The sequence below is a fragment of the Peromyscus eremicus genome, chromosome 1, assembly GCF_949786415.1.
Source record: "Peromyscus eremicus chromosome 1, PerEre_H2_v1, whole genome shotgun sequence".
NCBI lineage: Eukaryota > Metazoa > Chordata > Mammalia > Rodentia > Cricetidae > Peromyscus > Peromyscus eremicus.
In genome coordinates, this window is record NC_081416.1 from 61,202,376 (window position 1) to 61,224,927 (window position 22,552).

Genomic DNA, 22,552 nt, shown 5'->3' on the forward strand with positions numbered 1-22,552 from the left:
TCTTGCATCTTGATCCAGCTGTGTGGTGGGGGGTGAGGGGAACAGATTGTTTGTGCTGGCATCTTGACAGGCTCCTGAGTATCTACTCAATGAATCCCTGCAGAGGGGCTGGTCTTGGGCTCTGTTCTTAGCAACACAGACCAGGAATCAAATCCTTAGTGGACTTTGCAAGTTTTTAGCTCAGAGACCTCTGACCTCAATTGGATCCTCAGGAGTCCAAATGCCTTTGCTGGCTTAAAACAACATTAATCTCAGCCAGGCAGTGGTGAGGTAAGCCTTTAATCCCACTAGGAGGCAGAGGCAGGGAGATCTCTGTGAGTTGGAGGCCAGTTCCAGGACAGCCAGGGCTACACAGAGAAACTCTGTCTTGAAAAACAAACAAACAAACAGATAAGTAAAAAAGAACGTTGGTCTCATTAGTGTTGCTAGGACCGCAGAATTCTCAGGACATCCCAATGTAGCTTATTGGAACTCTCTCCAGAGCTCTGCCCCACTTGGAGTCACCACTCTGGGTATTTCTTCACAGTAGGGTTCTGAGCTGCATGCCAGGAAAGCAGATGTTGACGCACAACATGCCTCAGCACACACACCCAGCCCCACTCCTATAGAGAGACTTGGGGGACAGCTGGCAGAAAATATGGGGAAGAGAAAGGAGGAAACGTGATTAGGAAGGAAGAACACAAAGCTCAGCTCAGTGAGAAACCTCTGCAGCAGCAGGAATAGGGAAACATCCGCACTGCGAATTCTGGAACAGGCCCTAGTGGAGTGAGGCGGAGGGTTTAACTGTGTGTGTACAGGCCAAATGTGGTTTTCTGCAGGAAACTGCTGGGAACAGCAAGGGGTGGGGGTGGGGACCAGTCAGCTTGATGAAAAAATAAAAATGCTGGTCACGTGTGCATCCAACCCACTCGAAGAAGGGTCTGGGCTGCTCCTCTTGCTAAGGCTGATATGGGGGTGGGGAGAGTGTTGTCTGCCTCTGTGGGTTTTTAGCTCCTACAATTTGCATCACCAAAAGGAAGACAGACACAGGTCTGGGATTCAGAAAGGTAAAATGTTCGCTGTGCAAGGCCATCCGGAGACAAGACATCGCCTGACACAGTGTCCCTGCTGGAGACCGTGTAGTGGGCACTAAAGACCTGAGGATGGTGACAGAAATGCGGCAGCAGGGGTAATGCGAAGAAAGGTCAAAGGAAGGCCTGGCGCACATAGTGCATGAAATAGGGTCGGTCCTGACACACCTGGGAGACCATTGAACTGACCACACGCGCAGTCACTCTCGCTACCCAGACTTGGCAGGGCTAGGATCCCAAGACCCTCAGGCTGGACGCCTCGGTGGTCGCATATGTGGACGTGATGTAGACTTCATCGCGAGCACTAAGCTAGTCAGCCAGCAAGCCCGGAGCAGGCGAGGCTCAGCAACACCACCAGGAACCCTGCGAGGATCTCGGGATCTGACTCCACGATTCTGCTGCAGACCAGGCCCTGAGCAATCAAAGAGACAGGCTGCACGAGCGGAAACAGATCCACGGCCACGCGGTACCCGGTCCGCACTCCCGGCACTGTCCCCACCCAACTGCCAAGTGCCGGCCTACTAGCTGCGCTTCTCCGCCTTGCCCTCATCTACGAGGCTCCACCTCTAACCCCGCCCTTCAGCCATCTTGGCCCCGCCTCATCCCAGCGTGCCGTGCGCATGGTATATAGGAAGCTGGCGTGGCGCAGCGATAGCGTGCGGCGGTCTGTGGGCGGGACTTCCGGCCCGATGAATCGCCTTCCGGCCGTGCTTGATGGGTCTGGCCGGTATCCTGACATGAAGGTGAGCCCGGCAGCGGCGGCGACGCCTGTTTCTTCTTGGACTGCTTCTGCTTCCGCGTCATGATGCCGGAGCTCTTGGCGGCGAGGCTCTCCCGGACAGAACGGGCAGAGTGTGAGCGGGAAGGAGAGCGCGTGAATGGGAACGAATATGGGAGATACGAATGTGAGTGTGAGGGAGTGTGTGAGAATGAGCGGGTGTGAGGGTGAGAACGATGTGTCAATTTGAGGATGAACTAGTGTGAGGATAAACAGATGTGAGAGTGTGAGCTCGTGTGACAATGAGCAGATGTGAGGGTGAATGTGAGCTAGTATGAGAATAAACAAATGTGAGGGTGAGTGTAAGCTAGTGTGAGAATGAGTAGATGTGACAGTGAGAAAATAAGTGTGTCAGTGTGAGAGCAAACGAGTATGTGAGAAAGTGAGCTGATATGAGGGTGAGAGGGTTTGTGAGGGCCAGAATGGGTATGTATGAGAGTATGTGTGAGATGAGAACCAGTGTGAAGATGAATGAATTTATTGGGGAGAGAATGAGTGTGAGGGTAGGAGCAACTGTGTTAGTGTGAGCAAGGGTGAAAGAGTGTTAGGATGAGAGCAAGTATGGAAGAGAATGTGACATCATCGTTCTTGTGTAGAAGTGTGAGGGCAAGCGTGTTAATGTGAGGGAGCTTCAGAGCAAATAGTAATATGAGACTATGAGAGTGCACAAGTCATTGTGTAGAATCGAGAGAGCCAGAAGTGATGGCACATGACTTTAATCCCAGCACTTGGGAGGCAAAGGCAGGCAGGTGGATCTCTGTGAGATCTAAGCCAGCCTGGTCTACAGAGTGAGTTTCAGGACAGCAGGACTACATAATGAGACCTTGTCTCTAAAAAGGGGGGTGGTAGGAGGAGAAGCAGCAGGAAGTGTGTGCGAACATCGGCAGTAATGAGTGTAAGTGTATGTGCCAGTGTGGTTGGGTATAGAGAAGCATGGGTGAGTGATGTGTAAAGGAACGTGAACAAGAGCCAGTAAGTAAGGTAATGAAGCCAGAGGCTTTAAGATGTGTGAGTTAGTGTGCAGAACTTGTGGAGTCACGAGTGGAAGATGATGTGAGTGTGCAAACAAGTTAGTGGGGCCACAGTGGAGGCATGAGCTCAGTGTGGCAGAATGGTAGCTGGCAGGCCAAGCCTGAGGTAGGAGGGTTCCTTCAGGTTTGCTGGGTGCGTGAGGATAGGCCTTACCCTCAGCACAGCCTCAAACCTTGAACGCTGTTGGAAAATTTCCAGAGGACTTTTCACTGGTCTCTAGACTGGAGCCCAGGGAGGCCAAGAGACAGTGTGCTCACGACAGAGCTGGAACTTGAGCCGTCTTATAGCAGTCGTGTTTACATTGCATTGTGCAGTTGGTCCTGGTGTGGTAGCCACATGCCCCAAGGCTTGGTAGGCTGCCCCCTGCATTGGTCTCCTCATCTGTGAATGGGAATAACACTGATGCCTGGCTCCTGAGCTGTGGAGAGAACTTGTGGGTAACTCACCAGGTTTGGCATGCAACATATGGTCAATAAATGTCACCTGGGGTTGTGATCATCCTGCTTCTTACGTCACCTTCATTTCCAACCATACACTCACCTGCCTCCTCCTATGAATAGTTTCCTCCAAAATTTGTTCTCCAAAGTGAAAATGTAGAATGACCATTATACTTGTTATAGGAGTAGTGAATCTACTAAAAGAACTCAGGAGGATGAAAGTGTGGCCCAGTATTTGCCTAGTATATGTGGAGCCATGAGTTCAATCCCTGGTACTAAAAAGCTAATAATAGGTGGTGGTAGTAACAGATACTCAGGGCACATCAGTCATCATCCCTCAAGTCTTTCAATACCAAAGCAAGAGATCAGTCTGAGGGCCAAAGGCCATCTTTTGTTGTTGTTGTTGTTGTTGTTGTTTTGAGATAGGGTCTCATAGCCCAACCTGGCCTCAAACTCAACTACATAGGTACAACTGACCTTGTATTCTTTTGTTTCTTGAGACTTTATACTCTTAATCTTTCTGCATTCATCTTCCTAATGCTGGCATCACAGATGTGACCCACCATGCCCAGTCTAAAGCTAGTTCTTTTTTTTTTTAATTTAAAAAAATGGTTTATTTATTTTTATTTTATGTGTATTAGTGTTTTGCTAGTATGTATGTCTGTGTGATATGTTAGATCCCTTGGAATTGAAGTTACAAACGGTTGTGAGCTGCCATGTGGGTGCTGGGAATTGAACCCAGATGCTCTGGAAGAGTAACCAATGTTCCTAACCACTGAACCATCTCTCCAGCCCTACCCCCTTTATTTTTATATGTGTGTGGGTTTTGCCTGCATGTAAGTCTATGTGCATGTGTATGCAGTGCCTGAAGAGGCCAGAAGAGGGCATTGGATCCCGTGGGACTGGAGCTGTAAGCAGCCATGTAGGTGCTGGGAATCAAACCCAGGTCCTCTGGAAAAGCAGCCAGTGCTCTTAACCGCTGATCCCTCTCTCCAGCCCCCAAAAGCTAGTTCTTAAAAGAGAACTGAAGTTGACAGTGCATTACAAAGTAGGGTTGACTCTGATAAGCTTCTTTAACTCTGCACACGCACAACAGATATATACACATAATTTGCACACATAAATGCATTTCTTTGTAGGAAGCATCTGGCATTTCTTGCTTTGAGTCTGCTTGAGGAAGATTTAAAAGCTTTGTTGTGACTCTGTCAGCCTCACTAAGACAGTCCTTCCAGTGCTATGGGATTTGTAGCCCCAGAGTTTCAGGACCTATAGCATGTTCTCCATTGTTAGCTCGATACAAAGCAGGAGCCAAAACTCAAGTAGGCCGAATTCATAACATTCCATACTACATGCAGGGTGTTTTGCCCAAAAGATCGTCATTAATGCTTGGGGACAATACACATTTTGGTGTGGGAGTGTTGTGAGACCCTAAGAATCTGCTATATGAAGAACACGATGGAGGGTTTGCCCTAATGGTCATCAGAGTTGTGGGCATTGGGAGCCATGGAAGGTGCAGTAGCTTGGGCACCCTTCATATCCTAACACATGCCTCACCCATGCACACCCTGGTAGTTTAGAAAATTGGAGACCCACATTTATGAGCAGTTAGGTACATGGTAGTAGTATTGTGTTGATTTTGGTTCTGCCTTGCTGCCAGACACAAACTAATGGACCTGTTTTCTTCCTCTGTCCAGATAGGTCCCCACCTGTTTAAAAAGGTTTTTTGTTTTTTAAGTACACATAGATGTTTGTGTCTGTGTGTGAGTATGTGAGTACAGATGTTTACAGAAGTCAGAATGAAGGGTCAGATCCCCTGTAACTGGGGTTATAGGAGGTTGTGAGCACCCGATATGGATGCTGGGACCCTAACTCAGGTCCCCTGCAAGCACAGTGCATGCTTTGAGTTGCTGAGCCATCTCTTCAGCACATCTCATCTCCCTTATTTGTGGCAAGTGAGTATTTGGGGTTGACTGTAGGACCTCGTGCATCCTAGAAAAATGCCAGATTACTGAACTACATTCCCAACCCCTTTTTCCTCCTCTTTTTATCTTGAGAAAGGGTCTTTATAAGTAATCTAGGCTGGTTTAGAAGTCTGTAGTACAGACAGGCCTTACATTTCAGATTCTTGTACTTCAAGTCCCAAGTAGTGGGGCTATAGGCCTGGGCCACCAGGCTAGGCTTCTTTTCATCCTTCCTTCCTGTAGGTATAAAGTCACAGGTCAAGATAAGGAGGTGGTAGGCAGAGGGGCTTTTGACTAGGTGAACGATGGCCCAGTTGCAAGTCTAGACAACAGATATTGGTAGCAACTCAAGATCACAGGGAACCTGGACATACTCTCAGTCCTGGACTACTTATCTCTGGTTTCTTATTTCTTTCCTTCTGTGACCCAGTTCTTCACCCAAGGGAGAGAAGCCTTGCTTATGTAGGTGCAGAGGCTAAAGACATCCCTGGGAACTAGGGTAGTCACAGTCTCAAATTGGCCAAGCAAGCTGTGGGTTTTTCTGGGCCACTGGTCCCAAGCCTATACTGTGGTCAGGACTTCCCATTCCCCGGGGCGTTGAGCCACAGAGTGAAGCTGGGTAAAATGAGATACAGAAAGTTATTTCCTCTTAATTCTCATTTTGTCATGGAGGAGAAACTGGTGGGGTGGGAGACAGGGTGGGGGAGTCATGGATCTTACCCCTCTAAACAGCCAGATTTTAGAGCAGTTAATGCCTTTGCCAGAGGCTTCAACATCCAATATTATTTTATGTACTCTACAGTTCTTTCCTAAGTCCTCAGAGCCTCTGGTCTAGGTTTTCTAGTGGTCTGCCAGTCTTTTAGTTATGGAATCTTCCTGGTTTGCCTTACTCAAAGACCACGTGTTAGTCATAGTTCCACACAGGTGGGTTGGTTGGGGTCCCGAGGGTGCCAAAGCTTGGGGGCTTACTGCCACAATCCTGGCTTTCCTCAGGTCATAACAGGAGCAGTCTCAGGAAAGTGAATGCAAAGGGAAGCAGAAGGGAAATAAGCAGCCAGCCTAGGAGGTCCTGGGGATGGGCAGGCAGGCACTGGGGTGGGCCTACCTAAGGTACTGTTAATGGCTCATACCGGGCCTGGCTGCCTTTTCTGGAGCCTTTCAGCCTAGGTTCTGGCATCCTTAGGTGCTCTTGACCACACAGGAAAGCTGTATGCTCACCTGTTGGGGAGTGGGCTGGGTCAGTCTCCACAGAACCCTCCCTTTCACTTGTTCTAGTAAGCTGTGTGTTGCCAGAGACATGCAACTGGATGGATATACTTCTGCACACTTTGTCTTGAAGTCCCATGAAGGATTGACAGCCCAGATGGGCCATGTTTATACAGAATTTTCTAGGACCTAAAACTAATGAAAATTCAGTGACAGGAAATGACCAGTAGTTCCCTATCAGCTTCTAGTTTTGCTCCTTACATACCTTCTTATGTGAGCATCTGCACACGAAAACAAGACTGTTGTGCTAGGATGATGGTATATGCCTGTAGTCCTGCCACTTTGGAGGCTGAAGTGGGATGATCTTGAGTTGGAGACTAGCTGGAATGTTCCTAGCAAGATCCTGTCTCAAGCAAATGACAACAGACTGTGTTGCAGAAATGCAGTTTCTTGGTGTTTTTGCATTGATCACAGTCATAGGCACCTCCATGCTTGTTTGTGTTCCAGTATCAGAAGTGCTGGGTCCCTAAGCTTTGTTCCTGTGTGGGGGACACCCTCGAAGTGGAACTTGTAAAAGGAAGGAAGTGTATGGTGGACAGTGTAGTATTTATGGCCACATTGTCCTTCAAAGGCCTTTCCCAGCTGAAATTTCCACTTAGCCCAAGAGTTAGTTGTTTTCCCAGGAAGCACTCTTTGTAACCCTTCACATACTGAGTGGAGATCCATCTTCTCTTTCATCTGTGTCTGTTTTTTCATTTCTGGGGTTCTAAGTAACTCTGTATTTGAAATTTGTTCTTGGATTTTTAGTAGGGCATTGTTTACTGGGATGTCTTTTTGGTTTATTTGTTTGCTTGTTTATTTTTGAGACAGAGTTTCAGGTAGCAGGCTGGCTTCCACATTCATACCTGGCCTTGAACTCCTGATTCTCCTGCCTCTCCCTCTCCAAGTCACCACACCTGGCTTTTTTATTTGTAATATTTCTTTGGCTGCTGGTGGTGCATGCCTTTAATCCCAGCACTCAGGAGGCAGAGGCAGGCGGATCTCTAGTTCAAAGCCAGCCTGGTCTACAGAGTGAGTTCCAGGCCAGCCAGGGCTACACAGAGAAATCCTGTCTATGCTGAAAAAAATAAAATAAAAAATAAAAAAAGAAAAAGAAAAAAGAGAAACCCTGTCTGGAAAAAAAAATTTTTCTTTGAATATTATGGATAGTTATGGGTAGAAATTTCTCACATGTAAGTAAGTTTTTCTGACTAACCTGACTTTAAATTTGCTTTTTGTTTTCTAAATGAAAGTTTTACTTAACTTTTTTAAATTTTTTTTTTTTTTTTTTTTTTTTTTTTTGGTTTTTCGAGACAGGGTTTCTCTGTGTAGCTTTGCGCCTTTCCTGGAACTCACTTGGTAGTCCAGGCTGGCCTCGAACTCACAGAGATCCGCCTGGCTCTGCCTCCCGAGTGCTGGGATTAAAGGCGTGCACCACCACCGCCCGGCCAACTTTTTTAAAATTTTGAGACAGGTTGCTATGTTGCTCAAGCTAGCCATGAACTCCTTGGGCTCAAGCAAGCTTTTTGTGTCAGCCTCCCCAGTAGCTAAAACTATAGACACTTAACACAGTGCCCAGCTTTGAAAGTTACACATTTTTAAAACTTTATTTTTATTTCATGTGCATTGGTGTTTTGCCTGCATGTATGTCTGTGTAAAGGTGTTGGATCCCCTGGAACTAGAGTTACAGACAATTGTGAGCTGCCATGTGGGTGCTTGGAATTGAACCTGGGTCCTCTGGATAAGAAGTCAGTGCTCTTAACTGCTGAACCATTTCTCCAGCCCTCAAAGTTACACATTTTAAAATATTAAACTCTGATGATACTTTCTTTTGTATTGTTTCTCATTATTGATATACTTGGAAAAGGCTTCTCTACCCTGGGATTACATAAGTAGTTGTCCATAGTTTGTTCTAGTACCTTCTATGGCTTCATTATTTCACACTTCAGCCCCATTGCTGCTGAGATTTCTTTAGATTTGAGGGGAATGTGGGAGTCAGTTTTCCTAGTTGGGTGGCTGTTTGTGGTTGGGAAGACAGCTTTGGACCGCTGTTGTCTGAAAGACCTGGTGATCTGGGCAGGGAAATCTAGACATTCTAGTGACTTAACTTCAGTAACCAGGACTGGCCTAAGGGCCCTGAGGACTTAAGCCCTATTAAAATAAGTATACTTGTCTAGTTCATGCCATATCCCTGTGCTAGTCATCTGCCTTCATGTACTCCTTTCTTTTTGCAGCCCCCTGGACCTAGAGGTTGGTTCCTGCTGTGACACACCCACCATGTGGTCACTTCTTCATGTTCTCTGGCTTGCTCTAGCCTGTGGTTCTGTTCACACCACCCTGTCAAAGTCAGATGCTAAAAAAGCTGCCTCAAAGACACTGCTGGAAAAGGTAGGGAACTTGAGGTGACCACAGTGGCTAAGAGATAACCTGTCCTACCTGGCTGGGACCTTTGTGAATCAGGACATAGGAGAGTCTTAGCTCCTGGTTACATAAACAGCTTTCTGACAAGCTGGTAGTGTGCCAATAGGTGGCCTGTGTGACTTTGGGGATGAATCTTGCTGAGACTGTGAGTTTACAGCCTCTGGAACTGGAGGCAACAGACTCTTTGGTATCATTATCTTCTCCACTCAGATTCTGTATCCTGTGATAATTCCATCTTCTGTCTGCTTTCACTATCCCATGGTTGTTGAATTCTCTCATCTTTACAGCCCCACACTGTGTTTCCATCATGGTCCTTGTACTGTTCTTTTGGAACATTCCTAGGGATTGCAAATCCAAGGGTGGTCCCCCATCCAGCTCACTCCTTAGCCCCGATAGTCCCTGTGCTACTGGCCAGGCTGCTGACACAGGACCATAACTATGACCCAGGCCTGGACTGATAGATGTTCTACGCCTTGGGGCAGAGAACCACTGGGCTTCTCTATCTGTGCTAGATGGTTTTATGTCAGCTTGACATGCGCTAAAGTCATCTGAAAGGAGGGAACCTCAATTAAGAGAATGCCTCCCAAAGATCAGGTTGTAAGTAAGCCTGTAAGGCATTTTCTTAATTAGTGATTGATGGGGGAGGGTCCAGCCCATTATGGGTAGTGCCATCCCTGGGCTGGTGGTCCTGGGTTCTATAATAAAGCTGGCTGAGCCATGACAAGCAAGCTAGTAAGCAGCACCCTTCCATGGCCTCTGCATCAGCTCCTGCCTCCAGGTTCCTGCCGTGTTTGAGTTCCTGTTCTGACATGTGTTTCATCACAGCAATAAAAACCGTAAGACACTGTCTCTCACAGGAAGATCAGGGAGTCAAGCACTATCAGGGAAGGCTTCGATGAGCCCCCAAAGTGTGGACAGAACTAGCAAGTTGAGAACCTGATGGAAGACTTCTAGGAGCAAAGGTGGGATAGAGGCAGGCATCCAGGTTGGGAGACTCAGATAGGGCTTGGCCAGTGGGATAGCATATGCTTGACACGTCCTCAGTGTATAGACCTAGGGTGCCTAGATGCCCAGTGGTCTGAGTGCTAAATGTCAATCTTCATATGTAGAAGGAGCCCCTATAGCCTGCTGCCAGATCTGCAGCTCAAATTAAGGGTTGAATAGCCCTTGGCAAATGCTACTGTGCTCACTGAGTGCTAGAGCCCTTCTGAAATAAGTCATCTACTGTAGCCTTATTCCTCTACCTACAAGGTCTTCAGATGAGCAATGCCATGTTAATCCAAAGACATGGTCTGTGGCTGAACAGAACAGACTTGCTGCTGCCACTGCTGCTTCTAATGCCACATTCCATGCAGAGAACAGATGTCAGACAGCTTTCTCCTCTCCCTTTTGTTTCAGACACAGTTTTCAGATAAACCTGTCCAAGATCGGGGTCTGGTGGTGACGGACATCAAAGCTGAGGATGTGGTCCTTGAACATCGTAGCTACTGCTCAGCAAGGGCTCGGGAGAGAAACTTTGCTGGAGAGGTCCTGGCCTATGTCACTCCAGTAAGTCAGGGTTCTGTGGTGCAGAACAGGGCTGTGCTCCTGGCTCATGTTTTCTCCCAGTTGCTGCTGCTGTGAGACTGTAGGAGAGGTGCTAGCATGAAGATGTCAGAGGGAAGGGTACCAGGGTTTTCTTGGGGCTTGCTCCTTGTGGCTTCAGGTAACCCCCCCCCCCCCATCAATTCTTCCTGAGTGTAGAGGGGGACTCTAGGGCTGTCTAGCTCAGGGTGGGGGCTTGTAGAGCCCTGGTGAAGAGACATCGGCCCAGATCCCAGGCAGGGGGTTACAGTCTCAGTAGTTCTGCAGTGTGGGAGAGGGAAGCCCAGGCAAGGGACTGATGTCAGCTCAAGTCCAGCACTGCAGATACTGACGGCCGTCCTGGGCATGTCCAAAGCATCAAGTGACAGCAGCGTGGCAATGCAGGTATGTATTCACCTGTTCTCTTTCTCCTCTCTCCTTCCTCTGCCAGTGGAACAGCCATGGCTATGATGTTGCCAAGGTGTTTGGGAGCAAGTTCACACAGATCTCACCAGTCTGGCTGCAGCTGAAGAGACGTGGTCGTGAGATGTTTGAAATCACCGGCCTCCATGATGTGGACCAAGGTTTTTCTACTTCCTTTTTATCTGTGCTTGCTCTGAGGGCTAAGAAGAGTATGATAGTGTGCACATGTGTCTGTGTGAGTATAAAAGTGTAGTGTGTGTGGGTGTATGTATCTGAGAGTATGTGACTCTGGCTATATACTTTTTTGTTTTGTTTTGTTTTGTTTTTGAGACAGGGTCTCACTCTGTATCTCTGGCTGCCCTGGAACTCTAGGCTGGCCTTAAAATCACAGAGATCCACCTGCCTCTGCCTCCAAAGTGCTCAGATTAAAGGCCACCACACCAGCCGGGCAGTGGTGGCGCACGCCTTTAATCCCAGCACTCGGGAGGCAGAGCCAGGTGGATCTCTGTGAGTTCGAGGCCAGCCTGGGCTACCAAGTGAGTCCCAAGAAAGGCGCAAAGCTACACAGAGAAACCCTGTCTCGATAAACCAAAAAAAAAAAAAAAAAAAAAAAAAAAATGTGTGTGAATATATTGGTTGTGACTATTATTATAGGCCTGTAATCCTTGCTACTCAGGAGAATTACAAGTTCAAGGCCTATCTGTGTATGACTCTGGATGTGATTATAGGAGTGTGATCGTGAGAGATGCCAAGTGTGACTAGGTATATAACTGGTGTGAGTGTGATAGACACGTGGTTTGCTGTCTCACACCACATGGCTGGGCCCAGAGTGAAGCCTAATATGCTGAGTGTGAGGCATGGTCTGCCAAGTAAAGATAGTTCCTAAGGTGGTCACCACTGTGAGGTCCTCTGTGTGGTCAGCTATGGGAGGTGAGAGATTGTCCAGGAGATGACAGATTGGGGAGCACTGGGAATTTGTGCCCTCTCCTTTCCTTTCTCACTCTAGTCCTGGGAGCTGTTCGTTGTTCCTTCTCTTGAAAGTCAGGGCTGCATGTGAGCGTAAGGAAAGCAGGCCCTGAGGTGACTTGTGCGGCTGGGCAGTGAAGTGTTGGCTCCCCCTTTTCTGTCTCTTCCTTAGTGCTCTGCATTTGGTGTCCAAAGAGGAGGACAGGCTAGAGAAGGACAGTTCACTGCTGACACATACACAGCTGAACCACGTTTGGCCTGTGACAGAACTGACAGGAGAGGGTTAGCTGGTTTTGGAGTTCTGAGACCAGGGATGGTTTTCCCCGATGCTATGAAGACCTGGGAAAGATGATGGGAGAAGGGACTCGGGGCAGGAAGAGGCAGTGGAACAGAGGAGTTAGAGGATAGGAGTGACTGTAAGGTTGCCCCTGGGCTAGGAGAGGAGTGAGTGTCTTTTTTACTGACTGTCCCTTTTATCTCTAACAGGGTGGATGCGAGCTGTCAAGAAGCATGCCAAAGGCCTGCGAGTAGGTGAGTGCAGCAGTCCTGGGCATGGTCAGGAGCGCAGCCTCAGCCATACCATGTAGATGGCACAACCTCCCCGAGGATAGACCTAGGTCCTTTCATGTTCCTTCCAATCTAGGCTGTGCTACTTGAAGGTAAATCTCTCCACTAAATGCTCTGAGTAGTCAGCTGAGCTTGGCTACCGACACAAGCACCTCCCTCCTTGGCTGGTAACTTTCCTGCATAGTGCCCTCTCTTCCTTCTTTTTTTCCTGTCTAGCAAGTGTTACTGAGTTTCCTGGAGCCAGACCATAGCCTGGGCCTGCCTGAGGGTGACATTGTCCCTACCTTTCCTATGCCTCTGAAGCTCACAGCTGGTATGGGAAGGAAAATTTTCCCAAAGAACAGCACGAACTTGGGAGCAGCAGAGGAAGCCTATGGGGCTCAGGCTTAGAGGAAACTACTGGAGGCTCAGAAGCAATGACAGGAGGGGACCTGTCTCATTCCACTCCTGTAGTACAGGAGTGGACAGGAGTGGAAGTCAGCAGGTCAGATGGAGGAAGACAGGGTAGCAGCAGCAAGGATCCAGATGACCTGGGGTCTGGCCCAGCCGGTTTCCTGAAAGGTGGAGCCCTCAGTATATGTGATATGTTAGCATCTCCTTGTCCCCTCCTTCCTTCAGCCAGGCTGTGTGGGTATAGGGTATCTGCACTGCATAGATCCATGCTTGCCTTGGATGGCCTCCCTGCTTGTCACTGGTCTGACTGGTCTGGGAGCCAAGGGGACACTTCTTTGCAGACAGCAAGCAGCAGAGGGTAGTTCAGTCTTTCCTGGCCACAGTCTTTCGGTGTGTTCTCTCCTGCTACCAGTGCCTCGGCTTCTCTTTGAAGACTGGACTTATGATGATTTCCGGAATGTCTTAGACAGTGAGGATGAAATAGAAGAACTCAGCAAGACTATGGTACAGGTGGCCAAGGTGAGACCTGTGCGCACCTCGGGACCTTCCAGCTTACATAAGGCTTGGAGCATGGGCCACCAGGCCCCACTTCCCCAACAGCCTGTACCTCCGACTCTCAACTCTCCACTTGTCCTGCTTCCCTCTCTGGCTGAGGCTCCCAAAGGGTACACCCTCCTCACCCCCCTCACCCCACTCCACCCCCCCACCAACTCCTCTTTCTTTGTTTCTTTTTTTGTTTTTTTGTTTGGTTTTTATTTTTGTTTTTTTCAACAGAGTTTCTCTGTGTAACAGCCCTAGCTATCCTGGAACTCACTCTGTAGACCAGGCTGGCCTCGAACTCACAGAGATCTGCCTACCTCTGCTTCCTGAGTACGGGATTAAAGGCCTAAAGGCCTATGCCACCACCGCCCGGCTCCTCTTTTTTTTTTTTTAAACAGAATTATTTATTTTTGTGTGCACATGTGTAGAGGGTAAATGGCACAACACATTTGTAGAGGGCAGAGGACAACTTGATGGAGTTATTCTTTCCTAACATGTGAATTCCAGGGATCAAACTCAAGTTTTCAGTCCTGGGGCAGAAAGCACCTTTACCTGCTAAACTATTTTAGTGGCCTTTTTTTATTTAAATTTTTTGGGACAGTATCTCATATAGCCCAGACTGACCTTTGAATTCACTATGTAGCTGAGGCTGGCCTTGAACTTCTGATCCACCAGCCTCTACCTCCAGGGCTGAGATTGTAGGTAGTATGACTTGACTCCTCTTGCCTGACTTTTTTCATGGATATCTTCTTGTACAACCTGTGTCTTCCAGGGTGGATAGCATAAGCCCCACTCAGGCTGTACCACCTCTTGCTCATAGCTTTGGGAGTCCCAAAGGTAGGATAGTTTTTGTCTCTAGGGCCAGAAAGCTTCCTTTGGCTAAAACCCCATAACTCTCCCTGGGGAGGGCCCATCCCTGCTGGCCATCAGTGTGCCTGGGCTACTGCAGGGGTGGAGAAGTGTGGGCAATTGAGCACCTCTGCCCTTCTGACTGCTATGGGGTACCTCCTCCCCATGCTGCCTGCTTCAGAGGAACTAATGAGTGCATAGTGCAGACTTAGGTCTTGGCTTATGAGTAAGTGATTGGGCTTCTTTGCCAGGTGGGCAGAGCCAGTGGCATCTTTTCTGTCTTCCCTTAGTCCTCCTAGATTCCCATTTCTCCTCACCTGCCCATTTCTTTCAGAACCAGCATTTTGACGGTTTTGTCGTGGAGGTCTGGAGCCAGTTGCTGAGCCAGAAACATGTGTGAGTGGGAATGTGGGCAGCTGCTTAGTTCTCTTTCTATCCCCTATGTTTGGAGGAGCCAGAGGAAGGACTAATGGAGAGGGAATCTGCCTGGGAGGGCCTTCCTTCCTTAGCCTCTGGGCTCTGGGTTGGGGATGGGACCCTGCAAAAGGTTGAAGCCTACTCTGAGAAGCCAGGAATAGCCATGGGGCAGGCAGCTTGTCCTGACCACATTACTGTGCTAGTTTGGAGGCCCCTCTTGAATGGCTAAAGGAAATGGGGAATCCTCACCCAAGAGGACTCAGTGAGAGAAGGGTGGCCAGGTCTATGCTATAGATGTTCAGCTTGGACCCAAGTAGAGATTTCCTCACTGAGCACAAAGGAGACTCCCAGGGACATTGAAAAGAGGCTGATTGAGTGTGGCCAAGACCTGGGGTGTGATGGTCACAGTGTCTACTGGGAATAGAATGTCCAAGAGCATGGGAGTAGTCTACTGGGAAGAGGCTGCAGAAGGCCCTCACGTCTCCTTGCTACCATAGCACCAGCCAGTAGACAACATATCTTAAACTCACAGGGTCCTACTATACTTTGCCAGTGAGACCAGGAAAGGAGGGAATCGTGGAAAGTGCCAACAGCTTCAACTTAGCTTGAGGCTGACCACAACACTAAGGAATGACCTCTCCTAGATCCTTAGCTCAGGCTCTTTGGCTAGCCTGAAACAGCTACCTTTTCTAGCTCTGCCATATTGGGAGTTCTGCCCTATAGAAGATGACACAAGAACATTTTGCCCTGCAAAGGGCTGGTGCTGTCCAGGTATACACCCTCAGGAGAGGTTTGTGCAGCCCATACCAGGTGTTTGGGCAGTAGAGGAGTCAGCTCCACCTCCTCTTCCTGCATAAGGGAGTTCCACTTATGCTTTCTAAGCCACAGTTACTGTCTCACAAGGTTCTGGGCTCCTCCCTTAGAGGCTTTGCTATATACAGAAGACTGTAGGTCTCAACTCTGCCCACTTGGAGGCAGCATCACCACACAACTCTCCTGTGGTCTCAAGAGAGGTCCTGGTTGAGATGAAGCACTGTAGGTGTGGGAATGTAGAGGTCATCTGATGAAGGGATGTCCAGGCCCTCCATTCTTAGAGCCCAGGGGAAGGTATGCCTAGAGCTAGATGTGCCTGGGCCTTGCCCTTGATGAAAGACCCCAGGGGACAACACAGTAGGAGAAGTGTGTTCCTGAGTTAATGGGAAATCTTCTGCCTACAGTGTCCCTGAAGGACCCCAGTTCTGATGTGAGGGTTAGGTGCCCCAGACTCTCAGCCATGTGACATCTCCAGGCCCAGCTTTGTGTCCTTGCTGGGCAGAGGGTCCCACCAAAGCTGACTCTGCTGGTAGCCATCCCTTCTTTTAATTCTGGAGACTACAGATCTATTAATCAGAGATTTGCTGTAATTCATTTGTGTTTTAGCACATTAAGTAGGCAGCGAGACACAGCTGCATCGTGTCTGGGCTCCCAATGGGTCATTAATATTAGATGGGGAGGTCTAGGAGTGGGAGTCTCAGTGTCTGCAGTAGGAGAGGTAGAAGTAGGCGCAGCAGACATAGGCCTTTGTGTTCAGGGAACAGTGGAGAGCTGTTTGCAGAGCAGAAATGGGGCTGAGGCATAGGTAGTGGCCAGGCTCCCAAGGAACAAAAGCTATCTGGTTTGTGATTCCTTTGGACACTGCCCCAGGATGAACCAGGTTGTGGAAGACACAATGGGAATGTTTTAAGGAGACTACTGCTCTGGTTGCCATTTCCTACTTCTCACTATTGTAGATGTCTATCTTGAATTTGAAGAGCTAAGTCAGCATGTTTGGTACATATGTGCTTGCCCTTCATCCAAGGTTGATGGTAGGGCCTGTGACTCTGTCTCAGGAGACCGCCTGTTGCCCAGCTTTCCCAGAGCATAGTGGATGTGTCAAGGAACTATGTGACTCATCTCTGGGGACTTTTCTTCAGATCGCCATCTGTCACAGTCATTTGCTCTTAGGCAGAAGCTGCTAGTCATGGCAAGAGAGGCTATGTAGGCAACCTTCAGGGCTACCTAATTTCAGGTACCTATGAGGGCAGGCCCTGCCTAGCTTCCTGCTCTTCTTAGGTTCCCCACCAAAGGTTCTTCTTCAGGGAAGGAGCCAAACCCGTAATCTCCATGAAGTACCACTTTGAGCCCCTAAAGTAGGTAGTGCTATGGATAGCAGTCTGGCTTTAATCAGGAGTTAATTCCATTTTCAGGGCTCATCTCAGTAAACACCGAGGGTCTTATAGTAGTAATCTCCCCCAAAATGTGATGGCAACAGTGGCAGGGGAAGTGCTGGCCATTGGAGGCAGCAGTAGATTTTTGGGTATGTCAGCTCTGTGGTAACCTTGTCTCTGGAAGATGCTAGTCCCTCAGTAAGATGGAAGAGAGACTGCTAACCAAGTGCCTATTTTCTGTGCTTCCCCTCACTGGTCTCATCCCATTGTACCAGCCCTAAAGCTGGGCTCAGTGGCTTCTGATCACACACATTGGCCATTACTAGGCACAGGCTCAGAGACAGGCTGCCTGCAGGATCTGTTGACTAAGTCCTTTATGGGGACACTACTACTGCCAGTCTCACTAGAACTCTGTGGGGTACTCTTATAGAGACCCTATGTTCAGAGTGGCTGTAGTGTGGGCCTTTGAGAGGGATGAGGTAGGCTCATATTTGCCTTCTGAAAGCCCCTGGAGCAGTCTTAGGCACCTCTTAGTCCTTAGATCTTGTATCTCCTTGAAAAAGACCATTCTGCTGTTTGTCCTACAGTCAGGCAGAAGGGTCCTCTTTGGTGGGGTTTCTGGTACTTCCATGGATAGCATTCTCCTGATCCACCTGCATAGGTGGTGCACAGGTAGTTGACAAGTCACAGCAGTGTGAGAATGGGCTGCCCCAAAACTCTGTATCATACGTGTATTGCCACCTGCAACCTGCAAAGTGTATACCAGCCCAAAGAAGGACAGACAACTGGGATTTAAGTGCCCTTAGCCCCTCATAGCTAGAGTTGTCACACTAGAACCACTGATATTCAGGTTGAAAAGTTATAGATCAATTTGAGCCACATCAAAGAGATTGAAGCCATTGCTGTCCAGTAGTTGGCCACTGAGAGGACTCTAGACCATTTGCAGAGATGTGCTAGGGGCAGATCTCGTGGCCAGTAGGGCACTCAGCTTTGGCCCTGCAAGTGTAGAACTTGTCAACTTGTCTGCCAATGGAACTGTTCCTGAGGGTCCAGCTGTACAAGAGGAAGGGAAGACCTCCTTTACACAGCAACAGTAGAATCTCCCTGAGTTGCATTGGGCCAACTCCTTTAAGATGGCCACCTTCGGGGAAGCAGCTGGTGTTGAACGTGTCACAGGCAGTCCATTAGCGGGGTAAGGACTGGGCTCCCAGGCCGTGTGTGGAGAGAAGCTGACATTTGTCCTTAAGGTACACCACCAGCTGCCTCCTCCATTTTCTTCTCTGGTTCCCCCATCTCTTGCCTCCTGTTCTTCTGGTATTTACTCCAGGTGTCCTACCCCATCTTTCTTCCCAAGGGCACCTACCTGGTATGTTGCTCAAAGTATTTTGTGGTGTTCCTTAGTCTGAAGGTGACCAGGATTCTTCTGGGTCAGTGTTCTAGGCCCTTAAGTGACCCCAAAACACCCCTTCTCTGGGGATACCCAAGTCTGAGGAAAGGCAGACTCAACTAGGGTATAGAATCTCCTTTTCCTCAGTCCCTTCATGGGTTCTCATTGAAGGGTGGTATGGGAAACCCTGTGAAGGGACTTGTAGTTCTGCAACAGTCTTAAGTCTGGACTTGGTCTGCTGTGCTCTTGGAGCACTGGGTGCCAGGGAGCCCCACAGTACTCTGCGCTAACCTTGATTTTTGGTTCTTGCAGAGGCCTCATCCACATGCTTACTCACTTGGCTGAGGCGCTGCACCAGGCCAGGCTGCTGGCCATTCTGGTCATCCCACCTGCAGTCACCCCTGGGTAAGTGCACTCTAGGGATGGAAAACAGTTAGTAAGGGCCCACCTCTTTCATCAGCATGAGCTCCCCTCTCAAAAAAAAAAAAAAAATCTTTGAATGCTGTTTACCTTCTGCTTGGGTTGTGAGGTGGGAGAAGCTGACCTGCAGTCTAACCTGCTTTGTCCCTCAATATCGACATACTATTGAGGAATTCGTCAACACAAGAATCCACGGGTTTAGTCGTGGATTCTCATTATCTGTCCCTGGGGCTCCGAGGCACCTAGTTCAGTGCTTAGCCTGTCGATACTTGCTATGACTAGTTGTTGGAGACCTACCCTGTGCCACCTAGTGCCACCTGTCACTACAGATGATACTACTCACGCAGTTCAACGCTTAAGACCCACCAGCTCAAGGTGGTTTCCCCATCCCAACCTTGAGGGTGCCAAGGCCCTTTGTGTGACCTGAATATCTGCCTGCTGCCTTGACTTTTCTCCCTAAACTTCGTCGGCTCTCAGCTGAGGCCTGTTGAGAACAGCTCAGGCTCTCCACATTGATTTCAGGCCCATCCCAGGAGTCTTGATCCAGAGTGCAGTGCACTCTGGTACTCTAGGTAGGAACCTGGAAAGTGGAAAGCATGAGGGCTCTCTGCCACTTTGCCCACGAGTGAGCTCTAGTAGCACTAGGTGACATGGAGTAGGTCTCCAGAAACTAATGTCCATGTCATCTGCCCAAGCATGTGACAGGTACTGCATTAACTCACAACTTTTTTGAAATTTGAGACAATATCTCACTGTGTAGCCCTGGCTGGCCCGAACTCACCATGTAGATGAGGCCATGTTTTAATGTGTAGAACATATGTGTGTGGTGGGGCTCTGTTTTACTTGTCCTAAGTCTTTTGCTTGGTGTTGTGCAGGGATGCTCCTCATTCCTGCCTGGAACTCAACTCTGAGGACCACCCCCTACTAGCACCTCCCTTTACTGTGTCTGCTGAGCTGACCACGAGATGTTAAGTGAGGAGGTATCCATCTCTGGCTTGATGGATCCCAGGCCAGGTCTCCACCTGTAGCTCAGTGACCCCACTCTTGCCAGTGAGAGGAACTCAAGTCAGGGGTTTGTCCAGGGGTTGAGGCCTGTGTTACTCTCCAAGCTGCATCTTCTTCATGTGAAACACTTAGACCGTCTGACCCCCTGATTCTTGAGCTTGCCTAGGGCTGGTGAGGGTGTAGCATAGTGGACATTTTCTTCCTCAGATGAACAAGTAGTCTTGCAGACCTAGGGGAGAAGAGGTAGTCCAGGGCCAAAGCCTCCCAGAAGGGTCTCCAGAGCTGTGTTCTCAGCTGCCTCTGCCAGGTTTCTGTTTCTGGATCTCTTGGTTGGCTGGGGTGTTACAGCTGGTTGGAAACTTGGAGTGGACAGTTCAGAAGTCTGGGGCAGTTTATGAGGCTGTGGAAACTGCCCTCAGATTCTGGTCAGGGTTAGAGTGCCAGATTTTAGGACCCCTCTGCACAAGCATCTGCAAGCTCCCAGTCCTTTGCTGGAAGTGGGTCATGGAAGCCGAGGCCGACTCCACCACTTGCTTTGCAGTGACTGAGGCATACGGTTCACCTTATGTGGCCATGGGGAGAGGGATTCTGGAGGGTACCCAGAGGGAGGGAAACCTGCAGTGGCTGGAAGAAGGACCAAGCGTCAGTAGTATCTGAGGGGAAGCAGGGCCCTGAGCTGGTTGAGGCCCTGTGGGTTTGGGGATGAACTCTTCTGCCTTGAGTGTAGTGGGGTACTAGATCCTCGGTTTCTGGGGAGGCTCTGCTGGTACTATTCCAGGGCATGGGGGTGTTTTTCTTTCATCCTTTTGTTTGTCCTTCCCCACCCCTTGCTGGAGAGCCACTTCTGCAAGGGAGCCCAGTCAGCACCTGTGCCCTGCATCTTCAGCAGGACACAGTCATGTTGTAATTCACCTCAACAAAGGCTGCTGTGGGAAGGAAGACACAGTTCTGGTGTGTGTATGGTGGGTGGGGGATGGCTTCTAGTCATCAGATGGAAATTCACTTATATCCTCCAGCTGAGCTACCACAGCCCTGAAGACTCCTGGGGTCTTGCCCTAGAATTGGGCAGCTCTTCAGCCATGCTGACCTTGAATACTTCTTCCAGGGTCACCTGGGTACACTCAGCAATATATAAACCAGGGCAGAGTGGCAGCCTTGAAGACTTAGTCTAATTAGATCCCCAGACCTGCAGGGGCCAGCAACACACCATCCTTGGGACAGAGGACACATCAGGTCTGCTTCTAGCCAGCTTCTTGGGTTTCTCAGGGGCTAGTAACATACTGTCCAGAGTGGTGGTGAGGAGTGTGGCAAGGTAAAGGTCAGGTCAATCCCCAACTTCACCTTTCTTTACCTCCTGGGACCTCTTAGGTTGATTACAGAGACCATAAGAACAACAAGGCCAGGCAAGATGGGCGACAGGGACTGCTGACTGTAGAGTGAACCTGCAAAAATACCCACTCGGTTGTGCTGGAAGATCACCAAGGGGTATGGAGAGGCCGGAGTCAGAGGAGGCTAGGGTCCTGGGGGCAAGGGCAGGAGGTTTCAGAGGAAAGCTGTGGGACAGCTCCAGGAGGGTTGTCCTTAAGTCTGTGCAGCTTCTGTCTGGCTGTAACTCCAGTGTGGAGCTGGCAACTACAGATGGTATTAAAGGGGCACTGAAGGAGGAAGGCACACACCCTGTGGGCTGAGGGACAGGGAACAAAGGTTTGTGTATTGGGCTCTCCAGAGTAGGAAAGGGTGCTGCATTGCTGAGATAAGGTGACCCTGGGGCATGATTAAGAGTTGACAGCCCCTCTGTCTCCCCTGAGGTGGCAGGTGGTAATGGAGTGAGGCTGCATGCCTGGCTCTGTTCATGGGTAATTGCTTTTTTTCCTTTTTTGGTTTTTTGAGACAGGGTTTCTTTGTGTGGCTTTGACTGTCCTAGAACTAGCCCTGTAGACCTGTAGACCAGGCTGGCCTCGAACTCATAGAGATCCACCTGCCTCTGCCTCCCAAGCACTGGGATTAAAGGCATGCATTGCCACCCAACTTATCATGAGTAACTTTTGCAGGCTGCAGCTGCACTATGTGCCCCAGCACCATTTTGGGCTTTTTCCTTAGCTGCAGAGTGTCTGGATAAAGGGCCACATGGCTGGAGGGGCCCAGCTCAGTGTCACTACAATCCTACTCTCTGGAGAAGAGAGGCACTCATCACTGGAAAGAAGGGTAGCCTGGGGATCACGCCATCTTAAGCCCTTAGTGGGCACTTAAAAGTATCTCACTGCTGGATCTGGGTTCCTTCCTTCTTTGCTACCACCTGCATAGAGGGCCTGTCCAAGACCCAGGCACTGACAGGGATGTGTTTTGTCATATTGTTTCCTCTCTTAGAAATTAATTCAGAACATGAGGTTTTCAGCGTGAATAGTAATTTCTGTTTATTGGAAGTCATGCCGTGTGTGGCTTGTTGACAAGCTGTTCTTATGTCTCTCAAGCATGTATGTCCCCCTTTTGTCCTGATGCTGTGGATCAAAGAGAAACAGCTTAGTGGCCAGGCTTCCCAGGGTTCTGAGGCAGGAGGACAGGTTGGGGAAGGATGGCTCTAGCAACAGCTTCTGCATAGCCTTTCTTCCTCAGAGGCAGAGTGGGCAATGGTCCATTCCTAGAGAGCACCCAAGGACAGAGCCAGAAGAGTGGGAGCCAGGAGGGTGGTAAGAAGAGGCCCAGTGGCATCCCTTTTGTCCTGTTGATGGCTACCATCTTGGGGGCTGCTTCATTTCAGCCAACACAGTGTTGGATGTGTTCCTGTTAGTCTCTGTTTTGTCCTGACCACTTAAGAACATGGCCATTCTGACATGTGGGTGGTTCCTGGTACCCCAGCCTATGGAGTAGGGTTTTATCAGTGAGAGGTTGCAT

The 22,552-nt window shown here is 49.2% G+C and overlaps 1 protein-coding gene across 1 annotated transcript in view; it reads left to right on the plus strand.

Annotated features, from left to right (window-relative positions):
• Positions 1-1,681: 1,681 nt before the first annotated feature.
• Positions 1,682-22,552, plus strand: part of Chid1 (chitinase domain containing 1) — a 37,952-nt gene continuing 17,081 nt past the window's right edge. Inside the window, exons 1-8 of the mRNA XM_059264422.1 lie at positions 1,682-1,813; positions 8,758-8,911; positions 10,343-10,492; positions 10,959-11,091; positions 12,383-12,427; positions 13,269-13,375; positions 14,580-14,641; positions 18,548-18,640. Coding sequence (XP_059120405.1) covers positions 8,801-8,911; positions 10,343-10,492; positions 10,959-11,091; positions 12,383-12,427; positions 13,269-13,375; positions 14,580-14,641; positions 18,548-18,640 — 701 coding nt within the window. The 5' untranslated portion in view covers positions 1,682-1,813; positions 8,758-8,800. The remainder of the gene's footprint in view (positions 1,814-8,757; positions 8,912-10,342; positions 10,493-10,958; positions 11,092-12,382; positions 12,428-13,268; positions 13,376-14,579; positions 14,642-18,547; positions 18,641-22,552) is intronic.